The sequence below is a fragment of the Petromyzon marinus genome, chromosome 34 (assembly GCF_048934315.1).
Source record: "Petromyzon marinus isolate PM22_M1 ecotype Great Lakes invasive population chromosome 34, UKy_Petmar_22M1.pri1.0, whole genome shotgun sequence".
Lineage (NCBI taxonomy): Eukaryota > Metazoa > Chordata > Hyperoartia > Petromyzontiformes > Petromyzontidae > Petromyzon > Petromyzon marinus.
This window is the reverse complement of record NC_133700.1, coordinates 7,066,531-7,090,659: the sequence shown is the minus strand read 5'-3', so window position 1 is coordinate 7,090,659 and position 24,129 is coordinate 7,066,531. Positions and strand designations below refer to the sequence as shown.

The 24,129-nt window shown below is 45.9% G+C and overlaps 1 protein-coding gene across 3 annotated transcripts in view; it reads left to right on the top strand.

The window, feature by feature from the left end:
- LOC116948648 (arf-GAP with GTPase, ANK repeat and PH domain-containing protein 1-like) overlaps nucleotides 1-24,129 on the top strand; it is a 76,380-nt gene that overhangs the window by 45,759 nt on the left and 6,492 nt on the right. For 2 of the 3 annotated variants that reach the window (XM_032965543.2, XM_076071683.1), the window contains 6 exons: nucleotides 2,528-2,695; nucleotides 6,693-6,770; nucleotides 8,343-8,497; nucleotides 9,488-9,578; nucleotides 10,138-10,363; nucleotides 19,374-19,662. In XM_032965543.2, the coding sequence (XP_032821434.2) occupies nucleotides 2,528-2,695; nucleotides 6,693-6,770; nucleotides 8,343-8,497; nucleotides 9,488-9,578; nucleotides 10,138-10,363; nucleotides 19,374-19,662 (1,007 nt within the window). The remainder of the gene's footprint in view (nucleotides 1-2,527; nucleotides 2,696-6,692; nucleotides 6,771-8,342; nucleotides 8,498-9,487; nucleotides 9,579-10,137; nucleotides 10,364-19,373; nucleotides 19,663-24,129) is intronic. The other variant, XM_076071684.1, reaches the window with a different exon arrangement.

The window sequence follows — 24,129 nt, the reverse complement described above, 5'->3', positions numbered from 1 at the left end:
ATTAAATTTCTACGTTGTAATGTTGTAAATTCTCCACGCCATCTTAATCGTTCGCAGCTTTCATTTCGCAAGCCAGCCGAGCAAAGCAACTATGGTTGCCACAATTATTAGCAGAAGAGAGTAAAAAAACCGATAAAACTTATTACACAAGATAAAATAATACTAAGTATGTATGTTGAACTTCTTTCGTACCGTACGTAGCCATCCGTTTGTAGCCAACCGTGCTAATCAGAGGTGCGGGGAAGCACAAACTAAACACAAACATCATGCAAGTAAACAAATGCGCAGACATGTATTGTCCGCGTATTTGTTTTCTCCTTGCATTAAACCAACTATACACTCGTTATTTACGACTCTCCCCTGAATATTTGAGCATAGGCATTGAAATCTAACGTCAAAGGGATGGGTTTTGCTGCGAGTTACTTGGGGTTTCAGACATCAGTAGCTTGTTTTAGGGTTCGGCAAAAAAAAATGGAGCCAAATTAAAATGGCTGCCGTCTCTACCATCGGCGTTGCCAAGGGACGTGTGTTGTAGTTCCTATTTTTATTACGTTTCAGATTTGTAGTAAATTACACATATTACAGTAATCAGTGGTTTATAGGTACCAACCTAAACATGACAAAAGTATTAAGCTTTATTCATCATTAATTGCTTTCGATGTCACGGAATCATTTAAACTTTGCACTAATGGGAGCCTCATTAAAACAGTTTAACACCAAGAACAATGCCGTGCTACATGGTTTAATGTTATATCGGGGAAAAAATATATTTTTGTTCTGTTACAGATTCCCGCCTACTCGAAGGGAATATCTGTATGTCTTCAGAATCGTTTCATTTATTCGCCCTTTTAAAGTTCATCTTCTGCTGCAGGGCCTAACTAAAAGATTTAAAAAACTATTTTTTTACTCTGCTCGTTGGATCGTTTTCTGAACATTTGAACCTTGCCGTATTTTTTTTCACGCAGCCCAGAACCGTCGCGAGTGAGCGTTCACAATTACAGCAATTTTTAAAGTGCGCGCAAATTAGTGACTTGGAATTTAGGCGCGTCCGCTGAAAAGTAAAAATTCGCAAATGTAAAACGAATCGCCAGAGCCCGGCCCTCTTGATCATCCATGATTGTTACTCGGCGCTACAACGTGAGATGAGAGTCCCCATTACTCGAAGATGAAAGCAACTTATCCACTGGCCCTCGAGCCTCCTTTCTGTATTATTCATTTGCAAGATAATACAAATTCTTCAGCTGTGCCCGCAGTTTCTTTACCGAGTACGGCGAGTTCGATCTTGAGGATTTTTCTACTCTTACGGGTTCTTTTTCACAGGCGAAGATGCCTTGTGTGTTGTTTCTTCTGATAAGCCCCCCACCCCCCCACCCCCCCCGAGACACTGCGACTGCATATCGTCAACAGATATCAACTTATACCAGACCACGGTGTTAAATACAGCTTGAGATGTGTGTAATTAACATTTTTATGATAATATGGACATTGTTCATTTGGTAAGGTTTCAACAGCTTTCCACTTGCAGCCTGTAGGTTGTATTTCAACACCTCCCATCATTTGTCCGTGGTGGTTAAAATGGGTACAGTAAGTCCTCGCTTAATGCGTGGTGTTTACACTATGACGCGCTTGCGCTGTAACGCGGTTCTCCCATTAGGGAACGCTTTTCGCACAACGTGGTTTCTGAGCGGTCGATGACGAACTACTTTCTTGAGCTGCGCGGCTGAGCGGTGCAGTGATACACTACGAGGAATGATACAGTGAGGCGGCGGCGGCGGCTTACCCTCAGTTATTTGTCCCGCCGTCTCACTGCGTTAAATGAGGACTTATTGTACAATATTTGGGTGCGAGTATGTAATTAATGCAATGATTCAAGTAGTTTCTTAAGCCTGTGGTTCATGCATCGAAATGTGTGCATAAGAATGGATTATATTTTTTTCTTTACTTTGTAGATGAATCTCACACAGCCTGGAGCCACTCGAGACACTCCATTTGCCACAGTAGATTAAAAAAACCCCATCAATTAATGATTGTAATCACCACCCCAAATCACCACAATTCATTATACAGGATGCTTAAAACAATGTTAACACTTACATGGGACTATAGTTTTTAATGGAAAAGGAACAATGATGCACTGTAACATGATAACAAATGTTTTTACCTTCAAAAAGTCAGTCTCCACTTGTTCGCCATCGTTGTCAACACGTGCCTGGAATATTCTCCAGGTGGTCTCCAGAGCCCGGAGGCAGCAGCACATTACTTGTGGTGTTGTTGCAAATTCTTGGAAGTGTAAACGTTTTTTTGAAGCACCCTCTATAATGACGGGACAAATCATTACATGCCTTGTTGAGCCTCGGCACTGGTTGTCTTGTCGATAGACTCACACCTACCGTAGGAATGTGGAATTCCCATCACTGGTTCAGGTTTTGCAAGCAGAAGACGAGCAACGGCACTTCACAGGCGTTCGTGTTTTTATCAGGATCCACTCTGACCGTTTGTTTTACCTTTGGTTTCCTTTTTCTCTCAGTGAATGGCGTTGGTGAGTCGCTGTGCGCAAGCCCGAGCTTCCCGAGTGTTTTGGGGGGCACCAGGGGTGCCGAGCCCCCCTCTTCTCCGCACGCCGGGCGCAAGAAGCATCGCCGAAAGAAGAGCACCAGCAACGTTCGTGCCGACAGCATTTTCACTTCGGCAGACGGTGGGTCCATCCATCCATCAGCATTTTCTCTGTCGTCGTTCCTCATCACTCTGTCTTACCCATTAAGGACTGCCAGAAATTACTCGCCTTAGGGTAAAGGTAAAGGTGAGAGGGTATTTTGGCCTACTCTTTCTCGCTGGTAACGAATCTAGGAAGAGGTCGTGGGAGTTACCCATTCATTATTCCCAACCAGAGTAGTCAATAGACGTCACTGCGGTGAACCCAATTCTACAACGATGGGGGGATTCAAGAAACTTGGTCCGTTGTTTCGAACCAGCGACCTCTGGATTTCATTTCCAGTGTACAGCATCCCGACTGCTTATTCAAATCACAAAATATACATATATCCATCCATTTGAATCACGTAATTTGAACGGTTTTTTCAATGCCGAATTTAGTTTTTCTGTTGCAGTCATTACCCTGCGCTGTGTTAATCAACCAATCAACCTTTATTCACGTGCCAATATCGCTCTCAATAAAGTAGGCATCAGTGCACATTACAAACGCATCGGGAACGGGGGGGGGGGGGGGGCGTACAGCAATCGGAATTAAAAAAGAAACCCATCACAACCTCGGCGGCGAGCACCGACTGAGCAACACAAAGTAAAAATTGCAACAGCGCAATGTAAAGAGCAACCGATGTAACGGGTTGTTGATAGGGCGGCGGCCCTGATGGTTACTGTGATTGGATGGAACCCATCACACGCGGCTTATTCTGACTTAAAGCTCATTCGGCGTTTCGTAAATGCAGTTTTTTTCTTTGAAAAAATATAATAAGGGGGTGGGGGTGACCCCTCGCTAGTCAGTGTGCTTTTGAAGTATGGCTACATAACCCCCATGACCAGCTTGGTGTGGGGGAGAGAGTGGGGCCCCTTGTCCAGCAAAATGACAAATGGGCTGTACAGGTTTCTCCGGCTTTACGCGGTGGTCGTGGCAGTAGTAGATGCGCTCCACAAAAAACAAATGGGCACTACAAAGCGAAACCGCACAAGGAGAGACAGCTGCCTGCCGAGTAGCGCACACAGCACACGCACACAATGTTGTCCCTCGTCCGAGCGCATTTAGCCGCATATGCATGAATTCAAGCCTAATATATATAAAAAAAAAGCTAATTTTGGGTAGAAATAGGTTTACCGCGTCAACGCTAAATCGCCCAAACTGAACCCGCACAGAGTGAGGGAAACCTGTACTTGGAAAGCAAGTCCTCGTTTAACGCGGTCGTAGACGCGTTCCTGAAAAGTGCCGCGTGAAGCGAAAACTATTTCCCCCGTAAATAATGTCACGACAAAGTTCGGCCGAGATACGGCGTACGCACACGCAGCGAGATGGCGGGACAAATCACGAAGGGTAACACCCGCTCTCTTTATCGTATCATTCCACGTACTCTATTACTGTACCGCTCAGCCGCCCAGTTCAGGAAAGTAGTAGGTCATCGACCGCTCGGCATCCGCAAGCGTTCCGCGCTGTGTGAAAAGGGTTTCCTCGATCGACGAATCACGTTGTAGCGAAAATGCGTTGCAGTGCGAACACCGCGCGTTAAGCGAGGACTTGCTGTACTGTGTGGCACGCGTTGTCAGCCATCTTCGAGTCTTAATCTAATTTCTTTGCTTACCTTACTGTACCTCTTCCTCTTGTCTGTGTTCGTAAATACACGTTTGCGTAGAGGAAAACTTAATCTATTCGCACTGATGCCAGGCGGCTTAATGCTCCTGTGAAAGTTTTTCGGTTCGTCGTGTGACGTTGCTTTACATGCATTTGCACTCGGTGCAGACGCCGTCCATCAGTGGTGGAACTGGAAATAGCTCCAAAACTCCGGCCCTTGCGAGCAGCGAAAGTGTGTGCCTCGTCATCTTTACCAGTCCTCTCCATTCTAATACGAATAACAACAAAAATTGAACGCATTCGTCAATAACACAGCTCTTAAAAGGATAAATATATAATCGGTGACGTTTCATGAAAATGCCTCTTCACAGCACCAAAGGGGAGGGCCATTGCCAAAAACGTTGCCTATTTTATGTTTTTTTTCCTTTTTAAGGCAGCGCCGTTGACGATTCGCGTTTGTTGTTTCCTGTGCTCGTGCACCACTGCCGCCAACGCAGCGTCACCAAGTGATTTGTTTCATATGTATGAAGTAATTACAGCCTGCACGTGCCTGATGATTGCTGAGGACACGTAGCGTTGTGATATGTCCTAGGCCAGGGTGTCGGCAACTGGCGGCTCCGAAGCCGCATGCGGCTCTGCAAGGGACAGCTTCGTGAGACGTTATTTATTCAGGACCACCGTCTCATATTCGCATTGCATTGCGGCTCTTGAAATATTGAGCTTTTTTTTCCTAAATCGAATTTGAAAAAAATGGCTCTTCTTGTTATATTGGTTGCTAACCCCTGGACCATGGGAGCTCAGTTTACCATGGACGTCCAGTTTACCATGGACGTCCAGTTTACCATGGACGTCCAGTTTACCATGGGAGTCCAGTTTACCATGGGAGTCCAGTTTACCATGGACGTCCAGTTTACCATGGGAGTCCAGTTTGCCATGGGAGTCCAGTTTGCCATGGGAGTCCAGTTTACCATGGGAGTCCAGTTTACCATGGGAGTCCAGTTTACCATTGACGTCCAGTTTACCATGGGAGTCCAGTTTACCATGGGAGTCCAGTTTACCATGGACGTCCAGTTTACCATGGGAGTCCAGTTTACCATGGACGTCCAGTTTACCATGGGAGTCCAGTTTACCATGGACGTCAAGTTTACCATGGGAGTCCAGTTTACCATGGACGTCCAGTTTACCATGGACGTCCAGTTTACCATGGACGTCCAGTTTACCATGGGAGTCCAGTTTACCATGGGAGTCCAGTTTACCATGGGAGTCAAGTTTACCATGGGAGTCAAGTTTACCATGGACGTCCAGTTTACCATGGGAGTCCAGTTTACCATGGACGTCCAGTTTACCATGGGAGTCCAGTTTACCATGGGAGCTCAGTTTACCATGGGAGTCCAGTTTACCATGGACGTCCAGTTTACCATGGACGTCCAGTTTACCATGGGAGTCCAGTTTGCCATGGGAGTCCAGTTTACCATGGGAGTCCAGTTTACCATGGGAGTCCAGTTTACCATGGACAGGGATTGACAAGCCTCCGGCTGCGGAGCCGCATGCAGCTCTTCAAGGACCGCTTGGTGAGACGTTATTTATTGAGGACCACCATCGCCTCGTATTCACATTGCATTGCGGCTCTTAAAATAATCGAGTTTTTTAATACAGAAATCGAAAAAAATGCCTCGTTATTTTGGTTGGCGACCCCTGTCCTAGGCAATCACCATACAGAGTGCTAATCCAAGTTAAGAGCGATGCGTACGTCCTGCGTGACACGTGTACACACGAGACCTCGATGCTAATTTGAGTCTGCGCTCTCTAAACATCACATGCAACACCAAAGACAAAGATCCCCCACATAGTCTTATAACAGACTGATGGGGCAAGAGCTGCGATGTTGTGTCGCAAATGTGCGACACGCACACTCGCGTAGACACACAAGACCTCTATCTCAATTTTAATCGGCACACTGTACCACACAGGGGAACTATCAGGTGCGTGCAACATGTAATGAACGGGAAAAAAAATCTGAACTTGCAAGGGCATGCCATGGTTGGTTGAGAGAGGACTGGCATTTTGGAAACCGTGCCTTAAACACAAGGGTAACCACGACTACATTTTGTAATATTTACCGAGCATAATATTTTGTAATAAGCAAATGGTAGTGGACAAAACAGGACTTGTTCTTTCGTAAGTCCAATGTTTTAATTTATTTAAAGTTCCATCATTGTTTTGTTATGTAACATAACTGAAGTAGAGATAACAGTAATCTCTGTCACGAATTGACGTGCGAATAGATGAGACTTCCCCGTATATGTTGAAGCTCAACGGAAAGGAACGCCTGCGACACTTTAACGCTTGTTTCTCATTCTCGTCTTCCCTCTTTTTTCTGCTCTCACGGACACAGCCAAACGTAGGGCATGGAAACTGAGCCGCGTGGGTAGTTTGAGAAATTTATACAGCAGCAGCAGCGTGAACTCGGAAGGTAAAGTCCAAGCTGTTTGAGTGCTCAGCCCCCGGGGGGGTGTAGAGAGACCGAGGAATCTCTGGGGGACGTCAGGGGAAGTTGCTGCTGTTGTACCCCCCCCCCGGCCCCTACCCCCCCGCCCCGCAAGTCCCCCCCCCTCCCTGCCCCCATCCCCCACCCCGAGCCTCTGGCACTTCCCTCCCAGATTTCTTTGTTAAATGTAATCCTAGCCAAAATGTTCATCCAATCGCGACAGACCTTCCGTGGGGTTTTAGATTCATTTTTAAGGGATGCTGCTTATTTAGTTTTGGTGCAGGGTTTATGTTAAAAGCTTCCTGTTGGGGTTTAGTTTTAGGGTTGAAGATAGGGTTTTGGAATAGGCGTTAGAGGTTATGGTTTAGGATTAAAGTTTGGGTTTATGGTTAAATTCTAGAGTTAAGGGTTATGGTCAGGTTACAGTTAGGATTAGGTTTTTGGGTTTGAGGTTAAAGTTTGTGTTAATGAGTTGGAGTTGAGGGATCGAGTTTAGGGATGGGGTTTAGGATTATGGAGTTTTGAATTAAGGCTTGTGTTTAGGGGTTAAGGTTCAGATGTTTGGGTAAGGGTTTAGGGTTAGGTATAAGTATTGGGTTAATGGTCACAGTTATGGGTTAGGATTAGGCTTCAGAGTTAGGTGTTAGGATGAGTATTTTATGGATAAGGATTTAGGGTTCGAGTTTAGGCATAGGGTTTTGGGATAGGTGTTATGGTTAGGTATAGGGTTTATGGTTGGGAATTTATGATTAAGGGTTACAGTTAGGGTTTAGAGTCAGGATAAGTGACTGTAGTCGCGAAGATTACTTTGCCACGCATCTGAAGGGACTGTCGTCTCGGCCTTCTGTGGTACCCATGGCCACCCCTCTGTGCTAATACGAGAGCTGTCGGGTTTATTTTGCTGAAGGCTCTGCATTGTCAATTAGGTGTGTCACGATTCATCCATGAAAATCAGTTCTAGCGATCAAGGCTACGTGTGTTAAATCCTGCGTGTAAGATTTGGTTATTTATATATAGGTCAGCGGTGGGGAACCTACAGCTCGCTGGCCATCTTAATCCTTTCCCGTTCTGTGATGACTGCAAGTGGCAGGGTGGGTGTCCCCTCCCCCAGTTCACCGCTGAATCTTGGAACACGTTAGCGGTCAGCGTTAATTTTACTCCGAGAGCGCCGTTTTTCAAGACATTGTACTCACCGCAGAGCACTGTAGTGACACGACCGCACTCTACGATAGCTGGCACCAAACGGTGCCACACGCCCTCCCACATGGCCTTGTGGGAGCCGTGGTTCCGATAAAGTTATTTTAGTTTTTCTTCCGGTTCCGTTGCTCGATAAAGTACGTATACGTACGTACGCGAGGTGGAGGGTGGGTTGGGGGGAGGGTGGGCGTAACGTCATCGCGCAGATGTCCACGCACTTGCCCGCGCACCAGCCAGCAAAACTTTTTTTGTATAATATAGTACGATTAGCTCTCTTTAAATGTAAATACGTAACATTGCAAGCCGACCAACGTCCGGCATGTGCCCTCTCCGTTTGTGTTGGCTGCGACCCGTCGTCAGACCAAGAGGATTCCTACGAGTTCACGATCGTCTCTCTGCGCGGCGAGACCTGGCACTTCGCCGCGGCCAGCGCCGAGGAGCGCGAGTCGTGGGTGGCGGCGGTCGAGGGGCAGATCCTCGCCTCCCTTCAAGGTTGTGAGAGCTCCAAGTACAAGGTGTGTACGTGTGGGCACGTGTGTGTGCACGCAAGTTTATGTGCTGTGTACGTGTTTTGGGGAGCGGTAGCGCAACGGGTTAGCGCGCTGCGCTAATAACACGGCGACCCGAGTTCGATTCCCGCCCAACACCAGTGACGATTATCTCAACTGGTCCTGGGCCTCCCCTAAGGAGACAAAGGCGATCGGGCGTGGCGCTGGCCACCTGCCCCCTCGTGTAACGTTCCAGCCTTCATAGGTGCTCGCTAACGGCACTTGCCCCAACAGTTTTTTTAAGGCTATGCGGGGGATCTTTGTACGTGTGTATGCGTGTGTTTCCAATATGTTACCCCAGAGATATGAAGGGGGATACTGAGGGGGTAGCCTCGTATATGAAGAAATTTCCCGGAATATGCCCGATCTCGGTAGATGTTGGAGGCTAAGGGTTGAGCGTGGATTGTGTACGAACAAGGGCGGCCTCCATGCATGGCCAGGTTGTCATAGGCATCTGTGGGGCTATGTGGTGGGCAGAAATTCGACAATTTTAATGGTGCAGACCAAGTGATGTTAATTTGTCTCAATGTGGTATTTGAAAGTGCTGTACGCAGATTATACCACGAATTATAAATGCGATTTTGTGTGTGTATCATTGATTATCTTTGTCCACATCACCATGGATAAAGAGCGATGAGATGAGGCCTTGTCCAGGAGTCGGATGGATTGTCATGACACAGAATTGCGAGGGGATGGTGATTGCAACGGGTGGGATAGAAAATGTTTTATGATTTTGATGATGGTCCCATGTTATTGGACGAGGTTATTGAAACATATTCTGAAATGTATCATATTGAGTGTTCATTGTTTCCATGGGGGTCTATTAATGCGAGTGCACAATTTTTATCTTAAAAGAGTAGTCGGGGAGGGAAAAACATCTCAAGCCATGCCACGTGGCTGGGCCTTGTTTACACTTAAAAAAAAAAAACGTCGAATGATTCTTGTGAAACTTTACAGATGCGACTCGGGAGCCAGAGTGACGCTACAGCCATCCAGTCCATCCGGAATACCAAGGGGAATGCATTCTGTGCCGACTGCGGCGCACCGAGTACGTGCAGTCTCTCCCTCTGGCCCTGTCCTCTTGACTCGTGAACAAATCTCGGGCTTGAGGGTCGTACTCATTGCACAACGATGTGCTCACCACAAATGAACCACACACAACGCCTCGCTGATCTCGTCAAGGAGCGTAAACGATGACGTGAACTTCCGGTCATCCTCGCAGCAGCGGCTTTTGACTGAACATCGAACGAAGACAGTCACCGCATCGCGCGTTTTCAGATGCGCTTCTGCAACTGTCTGGAATGCTCTTCCTTCCGATATTAGGAAGCCACTGGAGCTATGCACTTCTAAATCTAGATTTAATACTTATTTGTTTAGAACTGCTTTTTATCGTTGTGTTGTCCTTCCCGCCCCCAGCACCTCCAATTAGCATGGTTGGATACGTACGGTGCGAAAGAAAGTTTAACATACATATACATACAGAAAGGCCTCGGTGTCGGCTTCTGATAGGCATTCCCCACTGTCGCTTTCCGCACCCACACCGTCGCTATTTCCGTCACCGTGGAACTGACCGCCGGCCCGCGCTTGTTTACGGGACGTTTCGGCAGACCCCGACTGGGCGAGCTTGAACCTGGGCGCGCTGATCTGTATCGAGTGCTCGGGCATCCATCGCAACCTGGGCACGCACCTGTCACGCGTGCGCTCCCTCGACCTGGACGACTGGCCGCTGGAGCTTGTGACGCTGATGAGCGCCATGGGGAACGCGCTCGCCAACCGCGTGTGGGAGGGACTCCTGCCGCCGGGGGCGTGCAAACCCACGGCCGACTCGCCACGGTGAGCATCAGCATTGGTCCGCTGGTTCGTCGGCCGTCCTCAGGTCGGTCAACCGCCACGGCACGCGGGCGGGTCTGTCGCACCTACCCGGGCTGGTGTGCCGCCGTGGCGAGATGTTAACCACCTCGCCCGGTATGCAGGAGGTCGTGGTGTTTGATCCTGACCCTGACTCCTGTATATTTGGAGTTTGCATGTCTCTCCCCGTAGGTCGTGTGGATTTTTCTCCGGGTCCTCCAGTTTTTCCCTCCACATTTAGAATCGATGTACGCTTAGAGACTTTTGTGGTCAGGTCTCTTCTACAAAAGAGCTAGATAGCTTGGTCGGCCTTACCTGGTAAAATAAAAAAAATAGTTAATTAGATAGCTCCCTGACCTCCTGCACAGTGAGCCTTGGACACTTCACGTGGCTTCAAAGTTAAACGTATTAACCGCGCAAATCAAGAGGTGCGGGTAGCGAGTGATATGTAAACCCGGTCCTAGTCCCAATAAAATATTACAGGTGAACCAACAGGGCAGATCTTTGAGGTTGTGTGTTTACCGTGCAGCAGCAGCGGCAACGGGATTTGTCAGAGAATAGAAAGTGTTGGCCTGGTGGAATCAACGGCGTTGGATGTGATGACATCAATGATCTTAAAAATTGCATAATTACCGAATTGAGTGTGTACTTGAGACCGACAACATTTTAACCGCATATTAAAAATCATCGTGTCCTTAAGCTGCACTCGTTCTTATCCAATGTCTATGGACAAACTGATCCTTGCCATCGGAACGTAGACGTTTTATACTCCAGAATCAGGATCCAGCAAACATTCGAGATGAGCAGGGAGTGCCCCAACACACTTTATTTGACCATCAATGGCCCTAAAAAAAAAAATCCCTTGTCAAGTGTACACTTTCATTAGTGTAGCCCTTCGGAAAGATCATTACAATAACTGCCAATCACAGTCGTCTAAGATCACAATCAACCGTACATGATATACTCATGCAAATGACACATGCACATCACCTATACATAGTTCATGTACAGACCTTTGTCAGTCCACTGCTGGATTGGGGTGGGGGGGGGGCCTCCCCCACACACCGTGCTGGTTATAGGGGATTGCTTGACCTTACTTCACCTTGCTGGTCAGTGTGGCTCCTTGAAGGAGCAGAGCCAGGACGTCGGGCCATATTACAGTAACAAGCATTGTTTTTTTTTAACTGCCCCTTCTGCAGCCTACAAGACCTGCTATGCATGTTGGTCACTGTGCAGGCTCGGCCCAGCTTGCCTTCCCAAGGTCTGACGAGATCGGGAGCATTTGAGGTCATTTTGTGTTCGGCGCTTACTTGTGCGTCGTGTGCATAATTTTGCAGCGGGAGTGGTGTCTCAGTGGTAGGTTCCCGCTGCGCTATGAACCAAGGCAGTCTTTTTGATCCCCAGGTGGTAAACGTGTGATTTGCAGTGATATTTATGACACGGTTACGTCCTTGTTTTTGCGCGCGCGTGCATATGTCAGGGTTCACGCATGTTTTGTTGTGTACATATTTTCGTCTCTTCTTGTGCCGTAAAGAATTTTCTATCGTTTATAGTGGCAGATTCTTGCCGGAACGGCGCAAGTTGCTTAACAGCAAAAATAACTTTTGCTTGACTATTACAGCTGGGCCAAGTATGATAAACTTCACGGTGTTGGGGGCAAGTAGTGCAGTGAGGTCGGCATGGGCCCTGATGCAAGGTATGAATTATCTAGATTATTTGGCTGCTATAAATTTTCACACGGTAAGCCACTCCCATTGAGCTATAATTTGTGGCCAGGTCGCTTCTGCAAAATAATCTTCTATCTCAGTGGGCTTTACCTGGTAGTAAAATAAATCTAGATATTAATATTTTTGTAATTTGCTTACCTTTTGACTTAAAGCTTTCATGACTACAGGAATTCATATTGGTTCTTTCGGTAAAGTCAGGTAAATAGAAAATAAAATCTATATACGTGACTTTACCAAAAGAACCAAGAATATTTGCTTACCTTTCTTACTTTCCACTCATTGTGTTTTTGTATTGTTATAACTTTCTGACCCTCGCCCACCCCTACGGGATATCTGTGAAAAAATATTTATAGCTCATACGATTCCTCCAGTATAAACAAATATTCTAATTCTGAAATGGGGGTGGGTGGAGGGCAGGGGTGGAGTAGCTCTTTACCATTTCCCTCTCTCTCTTGGTAGCGCGGTGTGCTTGGGGGGCCTCTCTGACCCGCTGGGGCCCTGTCCCTGGTGCAATTGCACCGCCTGTGCACTCCACAGCTACTCCACCGATTACGTGTGTGCGAAGGCTAAAGAGCGAGCGAGAGAGAAGGGTGGGGGGGGGGCTAGGGAAAATTTGTTCGGAGGAATCACCGAGACGGGGTGGGAGATGCAGTGCCGGAGGGCAAATTTCGTGTAGCCGGCGTCGGGAGATGAGATTTAATTTTACAAGCGAGTGATTTAATGATGCACTGCCTAATTAATTAGCTGATTAACTTAATGTTAAGTATGTCCAGCAGCAAATCATGATGACTGCCCCCCACTACCCACAGAACAGCCCCTACCCCCCCACACCCTTCATCAACCGTGCCAGTGCTTGCCCATCCGCCATTCCATTACTTTACTCACTTTCCCATATCCTCCCAAAGCTCCCATGGCACTGAATTAGACCACACAGACACACATAAAAAAGACCAAATGCTTTGGCTGCCGCTTTGTGTGTGTGTGTGCTAATGGCAGTGACATTTCTAAACGCTTTGCACTCTGCAGTGAGGTCGAGGGTCCGTGGTAAACATGCGCTCAGTAGCACGACGCTAAACCTAGAACACGCTCTGTGCCGAATGACTCTTTTGAGTAAAAGAGGGTTTTTTATTGCATTAAGCACAGGACCGACTTTGTTATAAACTCATCTCTTTAGAACTGCTTTTTGTGTTTAAAAAAATGTTTCGTCCTTCTCCCGGTACCTCTGATTAGTGCGGTTTGCTACGTACGCTGCAAAAGAAGTTTAACATGCATATATTAACACTGCAAAAAAATAAAAGTGTTAATAATTGTTTGATGAACATTGGTGTGCTGCTTATCACCTGTTTACAGCCCTGAGCCGATAGTGGGAATTCGACATTCGTAAGGCGGAGGGGGGAGTCTATCCACAGGACAGCCACTGGTCACTTCCCCACCAAGTGGTGTTACTTAAGTTTATTCACCCCGGAAGGGCGATGGCCTCAATCAACCCCTTTAAACGCCGCAGCTCAAAGCAACTCTCTGTGGACCCTTAAGTGCTGTGTTGGTCGCTCCCCGTCATGTGATAAACACTCTGTAATTGAATATAAACGTGTCAATGTTATGAGTATATAAAGGACTGCAGAGCTTGGGCAGTTGTTAGCGTCGTCTCGCTGCCTTGGCTGCTGCCTTCTCGCTTGTCCGTGATTCCTCAGTGATTGTGCAATGCAATTTGCACGAATGACGCCGTATTAGAGTCAGCGAGACTTTTTTTTTAACAGTCTCAAAAAGTGCCGGAGAATCTCGTAGTCGTAGATGAACAATGTATCACGATCTTCGTCAGAGCCCCTTGACCCAATCATCTGTAACCCCTCCGCTACTGCCTCTTGTTTTGCCAGCCTTAATTTTGACTCTTGTCTCAGACGTTAAAAAAAAAAGGTTTGGACAATGCAAAGTTGATGTCAACAGGAAAGGGACGCAAAGCAAACTTTCATTATTGAGATTGTCCAAACATCCCAAGCTAGGTAAAAAAAGGTGTCAGTAAAAGTGCAGCCCTGAAATCGCTTGCTCCCACCTCTGCTGGCAGAAGGGGGCCTCCGCTATTGCGAGCCTTGGGGGAGTGTTTGGTTTCATCCACGTTGGGCAGACGTGTTGGACGAGGTGGTCATACCCACACTTTTTAGCCGAGCGCACGCTATGTGCCGATCGACTGACTGTGGTGCTGGGTGGACTAAGGTGGGCAGGGGGATTTTTAGAATTTTGCAACGTTGCTTCAGCTGCCACGCCGGGAGATCGAGAGTCGAACCGACCCTCCGGGAATAAAAACCGAGCCATGTAACTGGGTGACACTTACCCCGGAGCATGTGATCGCCATCGCAGTATTATTGTAATTGGCGTCGTTAATCGCAATTAATTACCCAGCATGGTTCTGTCGCGCAGGAACGTGTATGCGGTTAGTACGACCGTGCGGGGTTTAACTTGAAGCTGCTGAACGTTAGTTTTGACTTTAATCGGTGCGAAACAGTTGTCGGAAGATGAGCATTTACCTGCGTTTCGGTTGGGCCTTGCATTTAATTGGGGTGCTAAAGGGAGGAGAGGCAAATGAAGTGGGGGTTTTTTTTTCTCCTCGGGTTAAAAGCAACCATTCGTCGTTTCTTCCTGCGTAATTGTGATTTCGATCAATTGTGTCACTTTAGCAACGCTTATTAGGCAGAGAAATTACAATCGCAATTAAGAGCCACTTCTGCCTTTTTCACCCATTGTCTCTCGTTCTGGAATGGCGTGGTGCGATGGTTTGCGGAAACGTTATCACGGGAGCCAGGAAGACGGCTTTTTAGTGCTTTAAGCAATATTAATCGCATTTATACGTCAAGGCTGAAAACATCATAAGAGCAAATGAAAAATATAAAAATACAGTTTCACGAGGCAGCGCCAAGTAAGCCGCTCTTTGACATTCAATGTCTGTAAATACCTGGCCCTTGCCATAGGAATGTGGAGTTTATACTCTCGGTTCCGCATCATCAACAAGAGATGAGCAAGCACTGCCCAACACTTCTTTTGAGCGTCAATGCCCCTAACGCGTTTCACCTCTCGCCGTTTTCACAGAAATGTGGAGATCTTGCGGTCGTCCACGATTAGAAAATTACGGGGTAACGAAAAGTAGAATTTTCTTACGATTATGCATTCACGTTGTCTTACGAAAAACAAAATAACGTTCTAGAAAATACTTCAGAACAGTACACGGGTCTCTTGCGTTTTTAACTACGATTGCACAATATTGTTCAGAACAGCGTTTCACGTTTTTAGGACTGAAGGGAATTCGGAGTTTAAATACTCCGCATGAGCGGTGGTTAGACTGCAGTCTTTCTGTTGGCGGAGTGATACATGTCCTTAGTATTATATTAACCAGACGTGGTGGCACAGTGGTGAGCAGCACACCACACCAAAAACCTCGCGAGAGACGTACAAAACTCGACAAAGCAAACTTGCTTGTTCAATTGAGTCACAATTCCAAATGGTGACGATGCATCCAATTGTTCGCGAATAAACAAGCCACATGCCAATAAAAAATAAATCTCTGCTCCTGCTTTGTCAATCTATAGCGTTAATACCTGGAGGTGGTGCGCTAGCGCAGTGGTGAATGGTACCGCACTGTGAATCTGGAGGCGAGAGTTCGATTCCCAGCCACAGCTAACATCAGTGGCGAGTGACATCCGAACCGGGTTTGGCTGGCCCTTCACCACCATCCCACACTTGCGAACTTGGTGAAGTATGGTCAAACAACCCTAATGGACTAAAATAACAGGGTGAAGCCTTAATCCAGCACTGGCTGATTATTTTTTTTTAATAAGACATTTGATAAGGATTGTTTTTTAACAGGATGTGGTGGGGCAAATCTGCAATGCTTTGCTCCTTGAGGCGAGGATTTAGTGAATCACTTCGAGATTTGTAAAACTCTCAACTCTGCTGGGCTTGGAAGGTGGCTAGGTGGTTGATACAACAGGTAGGTTCATTAGCCTGTGTGTATTAACCCCTTGCAAGTGTTGGGGGGTGGGTCTTCTCCTGGGTACTCCGGTTTGCTCCCACATGAAACCAAATGTTTATTGTATGTATGTTGAACTTCTTTCGTACCGTACGTAGCCAACCGTGCTAATCGTCGGTGCAGTGCTGAGTCTATGGGTAGTGTTAATTATGGCCAGTATGTATGCTGAACTTCTTTTGTACCGTACTTATCCAACCGTGCTAATCAAATGTGTGGAATTGGCTTAAATACACACCTTAATTGCATTCTTGTAATTTTGCCATTTTTTCCTCAAGCCATGTAATTATTCCAGGATATTTTATTTCCAATGAATGCAATTAATTACATCGAATTTGCATACTCGTCAACACATACGGTTTACCTGTATTCTTTTACAGGGAAATTCAGTTTTCAGGTCCAATGGGCAACAACAAAAAATGTCTGTTTCTCCCTTGTGATGGGACATTTTAGGATGAACGTTGAGATGTATAAGGGCACGGGGTGACCAATAAGGTCTGAATTGGTCTTTAATAAGGTAGGACACTGATACGGGGTTGACATTGATGAATTTGTACAACTCATAAAATCTGCTCTTAATTGATTTTGTTTCCAATATACTGTACACGGTGATACATCCCTGTACCCCTCAGTTTTATGTTTTATCCCGATTGTAATCCAATTTTGCTATCGGTGTCATTTCGTCAAATGAATAAATATCTATTTGGAACTCTTACCGCTAGCGTTGCATAACCCCGCCTCAGAGAATGTCCCCTGAAGATGACGTCACAGAACTACATTTGAAGTTACCTCAGGGGAGACCCACACCTCTGATATCCAGAGGGTGTTTGTCGCGTGTCAATAAAACCATTTTGTTTTCATACTCAACTGGGGAATACGCTCAATTAACCCTTTCCCGTTCCGAGACGTCTGCAAGTTGCAGGGTGGCGGCGGGGGGGGGGGGGGGGGGGGTCCCGTTCACCGCTCAATCTCGGAACAACGCAAGCGGTTCAGCATTGGATTTTATTTAGAGAGGCATCACGCTGTTGTATTTCAAGACACTGTACTCACCGCAGAGAACTGTAGAGACACCACCCCAACTCGACGATAGCTGGCGCCAAACTGTGTCACACGCTCTCTCCCGCATGGCCTTGTGATGAAAGCCTCGGTACTTATTTTATTTACACGTACGTCATCGGAATGGAATGGAAAGATAAACTAACGACGTACACTTGCATCCTCGGAATGGGGAAAGGGTTAATATGATGCATTTAATTGTGCAGTTGGTGGTGACCTTGGCTGAGACCACTAACTCGCTACACTTGAGAACAAGATTTAAACCTGAATTTGATACCCAGGTTATCAGAATTTCCAGTTCTGTGCTCTGACCCCGGAGCTATCTGGCCACCTCCCTTGATCTGTATGTCAGGATTGTATATATGTATTGACTACGAGTCCATGTTTAGGAGTTACATCTTACTTTGCAGAGCGTCTTATAATAGGGAGAATACGATAGCTAATCTACGTTTCATCGGGCACCATAAAATGCCGATTTAAAATGAGTGGACGATTTTTGTGTACGGACGTGAACGCTTTAAGAGGCCCCCGATGATGTTACGAGCGTGGCGTTAATTTGGCATGAATTATTGTTGTCCGTGAAGGACAGCATGCAGTGTTTTTCCCAGGACTTCGTGAAATTAGCAGCTAATCAGCGACAGGATCGCACCTATTATTTTCTACCCCGGGCTAATTTAATTAATCATGGCAGCCCCATCCTCACTTAGCGAGGCACTCATGGGTCATTTGTTTAGTCCGGGGCTGTTATTATTCAACCATCCATAAGGGTTAGATTGCGTAAATATATAATGTCGTTAAAGCTTTGCTTTGCTCTCCAACACACAACCGGTGTTGCTGTGCTAGTGACGAATTGGCCACGTTCTGTTTACGTGACAACCCTTGCTAGTTGGCTGTGTCGGGTTGGTTGGCGGGTTTAACGACACATTTATATATTTACGCGATCTAACCCTTAAAAAAAAAGCTGTATTATAGATGATATTGGTCGCGAAAGCCTCCTACGTGTTAAACTGATTATTCAAGCATTTCACAAATGTAAAACATTTGAGCGTACACGCACTTAAATCCTATGCACGCTCACACACACACACAGCCAAAGAAACGCACACTGATGCACGTGTCCAAAACAAAGCCACAGCACTTAAGGCATTTGTGAATGTACAATACGATGCAGCATAATTTGTTCGCCTACGAACATTTAGCAATGAGTTGTGGCTGATCCTGTAACGTCTCGGAAGGCTCAGCGGATTTTGAGCCTGGTTATTTATTTTGGTTGGAGACCCACCTTTCGACTAACCAGGTATTGTCGGCTTGAGCTGTGTGGTGGCCAGGAGATGGCAGCACAGCAATGGATTCTTAATTTCACCTGTGTGCAGTACAGTTATTGTTAGCTTGTTGTACTTCCACCGCACCTCGTATTAGCACGGTGTGACTACGTACGTTGCGAAAGAAGTTCACACGCACATATTAGCCACTTACGTGCGTGGGTTTTTGTCCAGGTATTACAGCGTCCTCTCACAAGCAACTTGGCCACATCGGTTGGGTACTAGAGGGGAACATTTTTTACCTGGCAAAAAACACTGTTTTACTAATGTGGTTCTATCACTCACTTCTGTCACTGCAAAGGCTGTTTTCCAGTAACAGAAGTGACTGGGTGTGAGTGTTAATGCGCAGTTTTCCTGCCAAGAATATTGGAGAGTCCTGTTAGTCCCTCAGTGTAATGAAAAGGTTCCTGGATAGTTGGTTTATCCAATAATCTAGGGAATCATTTACTCCACCGAAATAACCGGTATGATCGCCCAACTAAACAGGTAACACGAACGTAGTTAATAAAAAAAAAGTGTCTAGTCTCTGTCCCCACGCGTGTCGCTGGACGGGAGGTGATGGACGTGCCCTGGCATCATCGTCACCATCGGCTGCGTCACACCGAGCGTGGCTGCGTAACACAGAGCGTGGCTGGTAGGGGGTTCCCGCTTTCGATGTGTGAATGTAGGGGCGGCCACTGGTTTTAAAATTGCTCGAGTAATCGACCACCGAAATAGATTGACTTTCAGTTGATCAGTTGTGAACACAATCGACGGTCGTTACGACTCCACCTTTCCCCTCTCCCCGCCGTAAGTGAATGCAATGCTTCCATCACCAATCATTCTCCCCTTCCTCCTCTTCTTCCTCCTCCTCCTCCTCCTCTCCCCACTGCCAGCGAGGAGAAGGAGCAGTGGATCCGCGCAAAGTACGAACACCGCTTGTTCGTGGCGCCGGCCCCCGGTAGCGGCGGTCGTGGCGTTGGCGCGGGAGGAGAGGGCGGCGCATCGCTGGGCCAGCAGCTGCTGCAGGCCTGCGCCGAGGACGACCTCGCGGCGCTCGTGCTGATGCTGGCGCACGCCGCGCAGGCCGACGTCAACGAGACGTACGGGGACGGCGACGGTCGATGCGCCCTGCACCTCGCCTGTGCCATGGCCAACCCCGTGCTCACTCAGCTGCTTCTCTGGGTACGTCACTTCTTTATAGGCGCGGGATGCGCCGCGGTGGCGAGATGTTAACTACCTCGCCCGGTGTGCAGGAAGTCGCGGATGTGATCCCGACCCTTGACGCCTGTTGTATATTTTGAGTTTGCGTGTCTCTCCTCCCCGTGGTCACGTGGATTTTTCTCCGGGTCCTCCGTTTTTTTTCCCTCCATTTTTAATCAATGTCCGTTTAGAGTATTTGGTTACGATACATTTCCACGTGATAAGCCACTTTGTTGAGATTATCATTTGTGGCCAGGTCACTTTTGAAAAAGAGCTATATAGCTCAGTGGGCCTCTGCCTGGTAAAATAAATACACGTTTTGTTTAGAATGTCTAAATGTAGTCATTGTTTTTTTTTTAAATAAAAAATAACATTTATTTAAGGATAACAACATTGTTCCCTCCATTGCTCTTCCTGTCTTTCATATAATGAATCGTTGTGGGAAATGGATTTTTGCACATCCAATGTCGAGCAGTGCGTGTGCCGATACTGCATGGATTGTTGCATCATGGGATTGTAGTTTTGGAGGAGGCTTTCATCCAGCAGTGGATTAATAATGCCTGAAGGTTTCAACTATGTAACACAGACAGGCAATGGAGGATTGGTCTTCAAAAGTCCGGCGACCATGGGGTAGAAATTTAATTATACCAGACGGTCGGATACTGTCGGGGCAGATCTTGTAGGTCTCATGTCCACTGTGCAGCACCTGCTGGGCTTAGCAAATGATAGAACACTGGCTGAAAAGGCTCTGTGTGTGTGGTGTGCGATTTAACAGTGGCCGCGCAGCAGGTTGGCACGCCGCAGTGATTTAACGCGCTGCTTGATTCCCGCTCACGGCCAACACCAGTGAAAATGATGTGAACCGGTCCAGGGCCTTCCCTCGGTCGGTTCATCCTTAAATGAGTACCTGGTGCGGTGTGTAAAACATCGCCACTCGGGAGACAAAGGCGGGCTGGGCATGGTGTTGGCCATCCACCCCTTCGTCTGCTGTGCCAGCCTTCGTAAGCGCTGCTCGCTCACAGCGCTTGCCCCAATAGTCTATTAAGGCTATACAGGGGATATTTGGTTTAACACGTAGGCTTTCGCGACCAATATTATTCATAATAAAGGTTTTTGGGTTAGATCGCGTTATTTATAAATGTGTCGTAACCCTCCACCACCCGACACGGCCAATCAGCAAAAAAGTTTCACCATGACAAAGACAAATAGTTCACTACTTTAGCCCACCGGTGTGTTAAAGAGTGAATCCACAACATTTATAGTTGGAGTACGACGGTTCGCTGGTAATTACATCCAGCATCATCGGGCAATTCGCCAGAATGGTAAAGCCCTCGCTTGCTCCCGGTCTTAAATAGAGCAGCAGGGTGACGTCATCATTTAACTCATTTCAGGTGCAGTGATTTGAGGCGGAGGGGGGGTATTGTAATTATATAATCGATTGGTAATCAGTCAATGGTTATGATTAGTAATGAGTTGTAGATGGGTAATTAGTTGTAATGTGTTTTAATGTGTTTATATGCTACGTTAATAATCCATTCATTAGTATGTGTTTCCCCTATAAGGAATTGTAATATGTATTATTTAATAATATGCTTACAAGCCGCACTAAGCCTGTAGCTGTCAGAGCGATTAAACTTATTTCTATTCCTCTCAATTTCATTAGATTCTCTGATTAGTCTTTGCCAGTAATAATTAGTTTTACACAACACTTCAACGTTATCAAAATCAATTGAGTGTCCTTGTTGACAAGCATGTTCTGCCACTGCCGACAGTTGTGTTTGAGATAATTTAATATTTCTTTGATGTTCTTTTAGTCTTATGCTGATGTTACATCCCGTCTGTCCAATATAGCATCTGCCACATAAACAATTAATCCGATATACACCTTCTGTTGATAATTTAGGTAGTGCGTCTTTAGTGCAAGATACTAGTTTTTGAATTTTGTGTACTCTACCAAATCTTACTGTAATGTTTTGCTTTTGCAAAACACGGGCTAATTTGTCAGTTACTCCTGAGATATATGGAATTTTAATTGTTTTAACAATCTGATCGCTTTCAGCAGTATTGCTTTGCGATCGTGATTTGGCATTCAGTGCTCTGTTAACTTGAGCATTATTGTAGCCATTCTGTCGTAGTGCTTCGTTAACATGTTTAATCTCTCTCACTAGACTTTCACCATCTGACACTGTTTTAGCCCGATGTATGAGTGTCTTGATAAGAGAGGATTTCTGAGCTGGATGATGATGCGAATCTGCATTCAGATAGGCATCAGTGTGCGTTTGCTTTCTGTAAATGCTGTGTGTTATTTTACTGTTTAGGCCATGTCCAAGCAAAATATCTAGGAACGGGAGTGTGTTATTCACCTCCATTTCCATGGTGAACTGGATGGCCGGGTTTTTGTGCATTGAGATGATTTAGAAAATCATTAAGTGTATCTTTACCATGTGGCCAGACAACCAAAGTGTCATCCACATATCTAAACCAAAAAGATGCTTTTAATGTGCTCGAGGCAAGTGCTCTTATTTCAAAGTTTTCCATGTACAGATTTGCTATAGCAGGGGATAAAGGAGAGCCCATTGCTGCTCCTTCCTTTTGTTTAAAGAAATCCCCTCTCCATAAGAAGTAAGTGTTATTTAAACAATGGTCGCTTAAATTACTTGATACACTAGTAAAGAATACAGGTTTACCAAAAGATATTCCGAAACTTGCTGACCATTGTTTAAATAACACACACTGATGCCTATCTGAATGCAGATTCGCATCATCATCCAGCTCAGAAATCCTCTCTTATCAAGACGCTCATACATCGGGCTAAAACAGTGTCAGATGGTGAAAGTCTAGTGAGAGAAAGCAAACACGTTAAAGACGCACTACGACAGAATGGCTACAATAATGCTCAAGTTAACAGAGCACTGAATGCCAAATCACGATCACAAAGCAATACTGCTGAAAGCGATCAGATTGTTAAAACAATTAAAATTCCATAATCTCAGGAGTAACTGACAAATTAGCCCGTGTTTTGCAAAAGCAAAACATTACAGTAAGATTTGGTACAGTACACGAAATTCAAAAACTAGTATCTTGCACTAAAGACGCACTACCTAAATTATCAACAGAAGGTGTATATCGGATTAATTGTTTATGTGGCAGATGCTATATTGGACAGACGAGACGTAACATCAGCATAAGACTAAAAGAACATCAAAGAAATATTAAATTATCTCAAACACAACTGTCGGCAGTGGCAGAACATGCTTGTCAACAAGGACACTCAATTTATTTAGATAACGTTGAAGTGTTGTGTAAAACTAATTATTACTGGCAAAGACTAATCAGAGAGAATCCATTGAAATTGAGAGGAATAGAAATAACTTTAATCTCTCTGACAGCTACAGGCTTAGTGCGGCTTGGAAGCGTATTATTAAATAATACATATTACAATTCCTTATAGGGGAAACACATACTAATTAACGGATTACTAACGTAGCATATAAACACAAAACACATTACAACTAATTACCAATCTACAACTCATTACTAATCATAACCATTGACTGATTACCAATCGATTATATAATTACAATACCCCCCTCCGCCTCAAATCACTGCACCTGAAATGAGTTAAATGATGACGTCACCCTGCTGCTCTATTTAAGACCGGGAGCAAGCGAGGGCTTTACCATTCTGGCGAATTGCCCGATGATGCTGGATGTAATTACCAGCGAAACGTCGTACTCAAACTATAAATGTTGTGGATTCACTCTTCAACACACCGGTGGGCTAAAGTAGTGAACTATTTGTCTTTGTCAACGTGACACTTTTTTGCTGATTGGCCGATGTCGGGTGGTGGAGGGTTACGACACATTTATAAATAACGCGATCTAACCCAAAAACCTTTATTATGAACAGGGGACATTTGTCTGTGTACGTGTGTGTGTGCGTGTGTTTTCAGTATGTTACCCCGGAGATATGAAGGGGAGGGATACTTCAGCGGTAGCCTCACCTACTAACAAATTACCAAGAAATTGCCCGATCTCATTAGATGTCGGAGGCTAACGGTTGAGCGTGGATTGTGTGCGAACAGGGGCGGGGACCATGCATGCCAGGTTGTCATAGGCATCTGTGGGGCTGTGTGGTGGGCAGCAATTCGACAGTCTTTAATGGTGGAGACCACGTGATGTTGACTTGTCTCAATGTGGTATTGAAAATTCTGTACGTCGATTATACCATGAATTAGAACAGTCTGAGAATAGGTGTTCCCCTTTTTTTCTGGCACAAAACAGGTGTTAAGATGTTAAAACGCCAAACTGAAACCTTTTACAAGGAATCATGTCTGCATTAACCACAATACTTGTGGTCAGAATGCAAACAAAAACCACTGATAATATATGGCATTGTCTTTGAAACTGATTGGTCCACACCAGAGGCAGCTTTCTTTTGAGCCTCGTC